At 36.8% G+C, this 10,007-nt stretch overlaps 1 protein-coding gene across 1 annotated transcript; it reads right to left on the bottom strand.

Annotated features, from left to right (window-relative positions):
* Window positions 1-1,801: 1,801 nt before the first annotated feature.
* agpat9l (1-acylglycerol-3-phosphate O-acyltransferase 9, like) lies at window positions 1,802-9,585 on the bottom strand. Its single transcript, XM_057328185.1, has 13 exons — window positions 9,446-9,585; window positions 9,101-9,283; window positions 8,844-8,913; window positions 7,506-7,800; window positions 6,404-6,478; window positions 6,200-6,289; window positions 5,947-6,040; window positions 5,756-5,871; window positions 3,354-3,409; window positions 3,137-3,222; window positions 2,901-3,029; window positions 2,686-2,765; window positions 1,802-2,469 (listed from the first exon to the last, which is right to left on the bottom strand). The coding sequence occupies exons 2-13, from the start codon at window positions 9,245-9,247 to the stop codon at window positions 2,370-2,372; spliced, it is 1,338 nt and encodes a 445-aa protein (XP_057184168.1). The 5' UTR covers window positions 9,248-9,283; window positions 9,446-9,585; the 3' UTR covers window positions 1,802-2,369.
* Between the last annotated feature and the right edge of the window lie 422 nt (window positions 9,586-10,007).

The raw sequence follows: 10,007 nt of genomic DNA, 5'->3' as shown, positions 1-10,007 counted from the left end.
AATAAAGCTGATGGTGAGGATTCTGAAGGCAGCGGAGTCGGCGAACCGTCAGCTAAAAAATCCTCCACATGCATTGTGTTATAACAGACAGAATGACCTCAATGATAAACGTAAAGTCATGTGATTCTGTCAATTCTGTGGTTTTAATCCGTTCCGAAGGTCTTGAAATGAGGTAAATACAACCTCACATGACAACAGCACATCACCAAGTGTCATTATTTATTTAAAAAAGGCCAAAATGGAGATGATATCAGGACGTATTGATTATTATCTCATTAGTAAAACCATAGGATTCAGAAGGGTGTACTTTCTTTCTCACATGACTGAATGCCGGTCATAATCATTTTTGTTCGTTTTCTGGACTTTTTGGAAAATGCAAATGTAAATGCCATATTGTGTTTGAAGCAGTATTGTTTTTCATTATCAGTGTTAAGTTTATTTGCAACTGAATATTTGAGTTGAATGAAGGAATGAAAAGACCTCTTATTGTTTTTGTGCTACAATAGATTATAAAGAAATGACAACTCAACATCACCTCGCAAGTCCAGCTTTAGTCATAATAATTGTACATGAGGAAGGAGTTTTTTATGCCAAACTAAGATTGAAGCATGGTTTAATAAATCAGTAAATGTGTGATCTGCATTGAAATATTTCACCCAAATGAGAATGCAATAAACCAGCACCAGAGTTCATGTGGATTACTATTGATGCACCGATTGCAATTTTCTTTGCCGATTCCGGTTTCCGGTTTTATTATAAGTGAAACCTGCCGATTCCGATTTTCTATCCACAAACTATAATTGACAGTATACTGTATATAAAACCATATTAACTTTTCTTCAATGCATTTTTTTTATTTTCATTGAATAAATGATTGAACATTACAGTTTCCCCAAATTTCCCTAAATGCAGTTCTCCAAGCTGCATTAAATTACAGAATCTTCTCTTTCCCAAACAACTCTTAAATTGAAGAACTCTGTGACTGAAAAGAAGTACAAATAATAAAATATAACTAAACATGTCTCTTAAGTTACCCTTTTCATTTCTGTACTCATCTCACAAAAGTCTAAGATAACAATAAAATACTTCAACTTTATTCTTGTCTGTTTCAGTTTATGAAACTAACATAGCTTTATTTCATTTTTTCTGAAATGTAAAATAAATTGTCTTTATCGTGTCTGTAGTATTAAAAGAAGTGGGTTGATTTTTGCTTCAACTTCAATAAAAAAGTTTAAAATCTTATGAGTGAATTCTACTGTAAATATGTATTTGCAGTTTTTTGTGTTAGTAAAGAACTCAATCAGATATATATATATCACATATATTGGTTGATTTGTTAATTTTGTGGATTTTTTTATATTTTGAAAACAAGCAGAAGTCGTGTTGAATGTCATTTTACCTAGGTGAAATGACCACAGTTTTAACGTAAGACAAGCACTCAGGTTGAATGGAATTTATGTTTGTTTTACACAGAGTGAACGACTTCAACATGAGTTTAGCATGTGTCAGAGTTTAGCATCACTGAGACTGACCGGCCGGTCACCGGTCCGGCCGATTCCGGTTCAAAAGACATTTTGAAAAAGACACATCATCTGTTTCATTGTTCAAACAAATCAAACAAAAGGTGAAATTAAACAATAAAGAGTTGTCACATCATGGACACATCAGGCAAAAACAAAACTCTGAAAAAGCACAAAGGCTAAATTGATCAGAGAAATAAATTAGCACATAAAGTAAAACACGTTTCATGCACTCATATCCTTTATATATATATATATATATACTGTATATACACCTCTGATTGAATTTCAAGTTTTTTTTATTTATTCACCCAACACATGCTCTGGTAAATACAACTCTTAGTTCAAAAGCTAAGCAAACCATAAAAACGGCATTTCTCAAAAAACAAAGTTTTATTCATTCATGTTTTTCACCCATGCTTGAGTTATTATTACAATTAAAATGACTTCTTGATGTCATTATACTGTAGGTTCTTTACATCAGTGCTTTGGCTTCTAGGCTCTTTGATTCAGTACAGTGTGCAGAACAGAGATGGTTTCTAAAGGATAAAAACATCTGACAAAAAAAAACAATTTTTTTACAATCTCACTGGAACCTTGTTTGAGTTATGCATAAAGCTGATATTTTGCAGCCTCGGTGTTCATGCATATTTATATTTTCCTATTTCAAAATATCTTCAGCATATATTCGCAGCAGTAGTACAGACGTTGGCGTATTTTCTGGAATCATTTGTGAGTGGATTACCAAGCCTCTGATTGGCCGATGAGAATATCAAGCCCTTTGATCATTGGTGTTCAGTCACAGTCTCTGATTGATGGATGAGAACCTCCAAGCTTCTGTGTTCTGTCTTAGTCGCTACTGTCCTCTCCCACCACCATGTGACTGTACATCTTCTGCTGTTGCTCTTTAAAGGAATCCTTCACCCGCGCTCGCTTCAGAGCTCCGTCCCTGTGACACAAACACACACACACTAATGTGTCTTGTCCACACACTTTGACAGTAGAATACTTTCAGTCATTCAGTAAGTTCATGATATGTAAATGGTAACTTTGGAGCAGGACAGCCCCAGAAAAAGAACAGGCATTATTCTCTCTCAGAAACGTGTGTTTGGAACGACAACAACTTTCAATTCAAGAAACGAGTTTTCAAGAGTAAAGCACACACCAGGCCAAGTCCACTAAACCTCCTTGTTGGGCAATGGCGGATTTCACTCGGTTGGCAAACTGCACGGCATTCTCTCCCTCCTGTGCAGAAAATAAGAAAGTGGCAACATAGTCCATCGCGGCTGTGGCACAAAATCTGTTTCTCAATCAGTTTGATATACCATGTGAACAATCAGAACTACAGGACAGCGGTTATGTTGTAAATGATTTTCTCACCTCCTGTGTCATGGGAGGCATATACCAGACGTTACACACGATGGCCCAGCTGGTCATCATCCGCAGCAGATAACTCACCATGTTATACTTGCTGCTGTTCCAGAACGCATCTCCAAACTGAGGGTCATACTGCAAATCACACATACATGGACATACTGTATAAAAAGGCTATTGACCACAGTATTTTTAAGCAATGCATGCATGTTGCACTTTAAATACAGCCACAGGTGTATTACCTTTATGGCCAAGGGGTAAATAGTTCCTCCGATTTCGAAGCTCCCCTTTTTAAACATCATTACTGAGGTATTGTTGATGCACGTTCCTGCGGGGACAGCCAGGTGCAAACATTACAAGGTACTTTTATGACCTAAAAGTCATAATGCGGCATAGCAGGACGGGTAATACGACTGAAACTCAATCTCTGTGTGTCTCGTGCTGTTTTTACGCTCTTACCTTCAGGGAATATAAGGATTGGGAGTTTTGTTTTGTCATTTACATGATCTCTTAACCTGCGAAGGAGAGAAAATGAATGAACGGAGCATCATACGACTTTTCAGAGGAGGAAAGCATGTTAGAAACGTAAAGAAATTGTTTATGAACTTATAAAGCACAACAGTGGGCGTTCGCATTCATCTGAAATGGAATCACATTATTAACTATGATTACAAACAAGAACGCGTTTGAAAACTAAAAACAAGTTTGTGTGCTTGATGTAGCATATTTTAGGTCAGAATGACTTACACTGGGTTCACACCAAACGCGAATTAGGCCCGATTCACATTTTGCGTCTTGCATTTTAAATGTCGCACACAAATAGGGGGCGACGCGGTCATGACGCGCAAGCGGTGCGGCACGCACATTTTTCTAGGTGCGTCTGCGCCGCATCGAGATGGAAATAGTTACATTTTTCGGAGTGCAGTGTGCGCACCGGGGGTGATTTGAAAAGAGAAAGTGGCGCGGCTAGCGTTTTCTGCTGGTTTTAGACGTGAAATGTGAATCGGGCCTTATGCTGGGTTCACACCAGACACGAACAATCTCATACTACGCTCTTTATTACTCGCGGGAAGAGTTCGTTATTTTCGCGTGAGTGACGCGATCTGACAAGCATTTTCAACCTTCGGGGAAGATGAGATTGACGCGCGTTCGCACAATCGCGCCGACCCATTCGCGTCATTCGCACCGCCTGCCACGAGTTCGCGTCTATACGCGTCTTTGCTTTGACTTTGTATGCTTAAATCGTGTTTGGTGTGAACCCAGTGTAAAGCATTTGGTGCAAGTAAATTAGGCCCCTACATACAAAGTCAATGCAAAGACTCGTATAGATGCGAACTCGCGGCAGGCGGTACAAATGACGCGAATCTGGTGGCACGATTGCCGCGAACGAGCATCAATCTCGTCTTCCGCGAAGGTTGAAAATATTTGTCAGATCGCGTCACTCACACGAAAACAATAAACATTCCCCGCGAGTAATAAAGAGCGCGTAACGCGATCGTTCGCGTTTGGAGTGAACCCAGCATTAGCCTATACTGTAAAGTGTTGTAAATGGCATAATCAAATCATTAATAATCAAAGCTATTGATCTGTAGTAATTTATAATATACACAATATAATACATAATATATGATATACAGTATGTAGTTAATTGCAAACTATTCCAATATTTACAAATATCCCTGTTAAAAACACCATAGAAATTATTTGAAGTATACTTTAAGTGCAGAAACATACTTGAAACTAGACTTAAGTAAATGATTAAAATTCATCAAAATAATGCCTAAAGAGAAGCATAGTAGTATACTTAAAAATAAAAATAGTAAACTATTAGTATGATGTTAAGTTCACTTAAAGAAACCCTAAAAGTAAACTGAAAGCATACTTTAAAGTGTATTTTCATCAACTAAAAAACGTGCTACAAGTACTGAACACAGTATACCTAAAAGTGTACTTGTAGTATAGTTGCAGTACAAACAAAAAACGTACTTGCAAACTATTTATAAACTAAAAGTTTACTACGGTCACACTTAAGAGTCCACTTTCGTAAACTAAAATGTAGGCCAAATTAGTCCCAAGTAGTACTGAAATAGTACACTAACACTACTAATACATTGATATTACTATAATTAATAATACAATTTAACTTTACTTAAGTAGCCTATAAATAAGCTTGAAGTGTACTTGTTTGTAAGGGATAGAATGAAAAATAAGTACATGTTTAGAATGAAAGCTATTAAAAGCACCGCATGTTATGTTGTTTATTTGAAATTAATTATAAGCCCCCATTGGTTATACTGAGACTATACTAACCACCTGTGCAGTGCACTTCCAACCACACAAAGGTCGTATTAACTATCATTTAGAAAAACAATAAAACTAGACGCGCAACATATTACCACAAACCAGTATTAACCAGTCTGGGCCTGCACAGAAATGCATGTTCATTTTAAAACAATGGGGTATTTCGTAGAATACATTTCTTGGCATTTGACAAATTCATGATACCATTTTGTCAGATTTTATGGGTGTATGATACTTTAACTTAAGTTGTTTCCATTAGACCCCATAACATTAAAAAGAAATGAATGTTGTCTATATATTCTTGTATTTTCTAATGCTATTTGAGTTTCAAATCTAAAACACAATGCAAGTCAGAACAGCGTGTGCGGTTTTAAATAAACATGCTTTACGCATGCAGCTGACACAGAGAAACATGACCCAGCATGCAACAGAGAGCTAATCTGTTGAACAAAGCATGCAATGAATTTACAAGCTTTCTGGGATAGTATTACATTTCTGATCTTATATCATAATTTGAAATGTTTTGTTGCATCATATAGAACAGAAGTCTGTTGTTGTACCTCTGTGTCACCAGGTGGCGGTCCCTCATCTCGGCTCTCTCAAACCAGATGTGAGGACACGAGCGCTCCATGGCCCGCTGGATGACACCCATTAAACCACCGTGAACCTGCCCGACCTGATCCGAAAACAGTCACACCTGCTCATCTTTATAAGATTACTGTGACTGAAGTCTTTAGTTTATCTCACGTACCATGGCATAGCAGCCATCATTAGCCAGAATGACGACATCAATGGGTGAAGTGTGATTGGCCACACAAATTCCTCCCTTCTTTGGTCTGTTCTGTCTGAAAAAAAAAAAAAATCACACAGTTGGCATCATGATGTTTTCTATACATATTGACTACACGTGTGTGCCTCTGCAGCAGTTCAGAAGGTTTTGGAAGAAAGCAGATGTAAATCACATTACTGTTGATTTATAATCATATTAGAGTCCTCAGACTCACTTTTTGTGGTAATGAATGGTTGCTGACAGCGATCTCGCACAGATTCTGTAGCACATCAAGTGGACGAGTTCACTCAGCCAACCCTTCACCCTAAAACCAACACAACATTACAATGAATATGATTGTAAATAAAGTGACTGGTGACAAAAAGTGTACAAGTGAACATGTGTGCTATTGTGACGTTGTGAAACATGATGTATTTACCTGCAGTTAGGGAGAAATCCCACCAGAGTCGTGCCGATCACCAGCCAACTTATGCCTATACCTGCCAGTGTGAGTCTAGAGAAATAACATCATAAAAATATTTATCATATTTATCAAAAAGGTGCGATACATCATTTAAACAAACAGTTCATCTTATCTGTCAACATTTACCTGCATTAAAGTAACAATGATCTCATGATTCCACACAATTTATGATATTATTATTATCATCATATTTTTGAACAACATTTAAAATGAAACTGATTTCCCCCCAAAAATATGAACAATTATCAAATATATTCTTTTGTTGTGCATACAATTTCTTAAAGCATCATTCAGGGTTTCATTAAATATTTTGTAATGTATTCATAAAAATGGAAAAAATACAACTGAATTTCGAAAAGAATGAAACTTCATAAATCACTAAAAGCACAAAAAACATAATATATGTTTGCACAAGTCTCAACCAATAGGATTAATCAGGCGTTTTATAGCTCTGCAATACAAATCTCACTTTTTTTATCATGATATGTCATGCTTTTTTATTTTTTAAAGAATATTTATGATTTTATGATGATGAAACGGTGAGTAAAGGGTAAACTAGTCCTTTAATACACCTAATAAGAAAAGATTGATTAAGAGCCTCTTAAAGGGACAGTTCACCCAAAAATGAAAATTCTGTCATCATTTACTCACCCTCTTGTCATTTCGAACCTTTCTGACTTTCTTTCCACTGCAGAACACAAAAGAAGATATTTTGAAGAAAGTCGGTAACCGAACAGCACTGGACCCCATTCACTTCTATTGTATGGACACAAAACCAATGCAAGTGAATGGGGTCCAGTTAACAACATTCTTCAAAATATCTTCTTTTGTGTTCTGCGGAAGAAAGAAAGTTGTACAGGTTTGAAATGACAAGAGGGCGAGTAAATGATGACAGAATTTTCTATTTTTGGGGTGAAGTATTCCTTTAAGAGTATAAAGATGTTCGGTTTTCTTACAGGAAAGAAACTAAATGCCTCATTAACAGATAGCAAACAAAACAATGAATCATCTTACCAATACAAAAGTATGCAGCGAGTATGAACGAATATGCAAGTACCTCAGAGGAAGAAGTATGCAGTATCTCACAATCACACCGACTCCCCACAGTATAGTGAGTCTGACTGAGATGTACTGAAAGTTGTTGTTGGTTCGGGTGAGAAGATTCCAGGACACCAGCTCCTCTGAAGTGAATCTCTGCGTGACGTCGTCCTCCACGATGCTTTCAATGCCTTTCCTGGTAAAGTAAAGCACATCGCTCAGAGTAAAGTCTCCGTGCTCCGCCGGCTTCGGTCTGTTCCGTCTCAACTCCTCGATCTCCTGCTCTAACGAGGAGTCATCTCGCTGGATTAAACCTGGAATAAAACACAAACACGTTGATTTACCAAGCATTGTTTATGATCTATCCACATTTTTGCCCATCTTCAACTGGAAAACATGTAGCCCCACCCCTTTTTCCAGGTTGGAAAGCTTAAACAAGCAATTTTTTATTAAAAATCATGTGATTTGTTTATAATACATCTGAAATATATGCTGCATTGTGTGAGCACACATGAAAATTTTATGCATTTGTCACTAAAATCCAAAATCATAACCGTTTTGTGTTTTATTGTTTTTCTTATTTATATTTTGAATGAGCTTTTATTTTGTATTTTTCGTTTTTATGGTCATTTTAGTTTAATTTTTAGCAAATGAGTTATGCGCTTTTGTCATTTTATTATTTATTTGTTTGTTTTTTATGTTGCTAATTTATTTGAGCTTTACTTCATTTTTTATTATTTTAATAATTTTATTAAAACGTATTTTATTTTATTGAAATTAAATTAACCGAAACATTCTTTAGTTTATTCATGAGACAACATTTTGAGTTTTCATTTATTTTAAGTTGTAAAAGCACTATTTAGGCCAATATTCATTTTAAGTGTTTTAATAATTTGACTAAACTATAATAACTATAATAGCATAAATGGACATGTTGCGCCTTTAATATGACATAAGCACAGTGAATGTGCTCCTCGTTCCCTTTAAAACCATTAATGCTTTAATCAGGTTAGATTAAATAATCAGTTCTGATCAGTCAGGTATTGATAAACAGCTAAAAGAGGGCGGAACCGGGCTAAAGTCCACTGGCAGTGTGAGTGAGTGACGCTGGGGTCACTGTGTAACACATTATTACTGCAGAAGAAAGATAAGATGAGAGTCTTATCATCGCATCAAAACGACATCATTTATCTCGTCAAGAGGGGCGATTCTCTCAAGAACCCCTGAAGAACATGTCCGATTTCACTGCCAAATCAACAGCATAAATGCAAAATTATGATTATTTAATGATTGTTCAATTTAAGCACAACATGTCAATGCACAAACTGTAATGAAAACAAAAGAAACGTGTGTGTACCGCCATTGGACGCAGAATGTTTGAGTATTTCTTCCGCTCTGCTTGCCCGCTGGATTCTATGTGTCGCCCACTGTAAAACACAACATCACACGCACGCGCACGCACACACACTTAGCATAATAGTAACTCACCACTTACAGAACCTAAAACGCTACAACCTGTCCCTTATACACACAAATCTATTTTAACCTAAAATGTTGGCTAAGACAGAACATGGACATGTGCTGTTTGTCAATTATATGTGCACGTCTGTATACCTCCAGGCTTTTGATGAGAACCTTCATGTAAGTCTCTGTGATGCCAAGAGAGATGCCGAACATGGCCGGTAACATGATCAAGAGCACCAAACAGTTAAACCAAATCCTGAGGACAGGGAAGACGGCAGCCCAAAAGCCCTCCATCATGTCACCTTAACAGACCCCTTACACACTGAATACACGCTGAAAAACAGTCACATACCAACAAACACACAATAAACGGCATAACATAAACATCTACATTACTTATGAACTTCTCATGCTCTCAGTCAAGCCAACATGAAGTTGAGTCATAAAACCAGACTTTCTTCGTTTTATCTCAATCATCAGAAGTGAAACTCTCACCAGATCTCATTGAATGACAGCAGCACTAAAAGACAAAAAGCAGATGATATTCCACACGTTCATCGTCCTGCGCAGGTTCCTGGAGCTTCAGAAGTTTTAAAGTTCACTTGAGGAACTGCTGCAGAGAGAGAGAGAGAGAGATTGCGAAAACAACAATGAACAGACGCCCAGACCTGTGAAATGTAGAATAAAGTTCACCCGATCGGCAGAAAAAAGCAAACAGCGCCATCGTGAGGACATGATCGGTACAGCGCTTGGAAATAAAAATATATGACTGGTTTTGGGGAATGTTACGTAGAGTTTGATTATTTTAGTACATTCAGTGTGTTTACTAAGCAACATTTTGAGAAGAAAATTCTGACCGGACCTTCCTTTGGAGAGGTCCTCAACGTGAAGAAAGATTTCAAGTAAACCATGTTTTTTTGAATAGCCTAATAATCATGTGTGATCCATGTGCACTGAAATCTCTAAAATTAGATTTAATATTGAATTAAAGGATTATATAAGACTAAGATAAAGCAACAATTCCAACATATTTACCACACAAGGATGTACTTTTTAT

Source organism: Triplophysa rosa, linkage group LG2 (assembly GCF_024868665.1).
Source record: "Triplophysa rosa linkage group LG2, Trosa_1v2, whole genome shotgun sequence".
NCBI classification, from domain to species: domain Eukaryota; kingdom Metazoa; phylum Chordata; class Actinopteri; order Cypriniformes; family Nemacheilidae; genus Triplophysa; species Triplophysa rosa.
The sequence above is the reverse complement of the archived record's forward strand: the minus strand, read 5'-3'. Positions and strand labels throughout refer to the sequence as shown.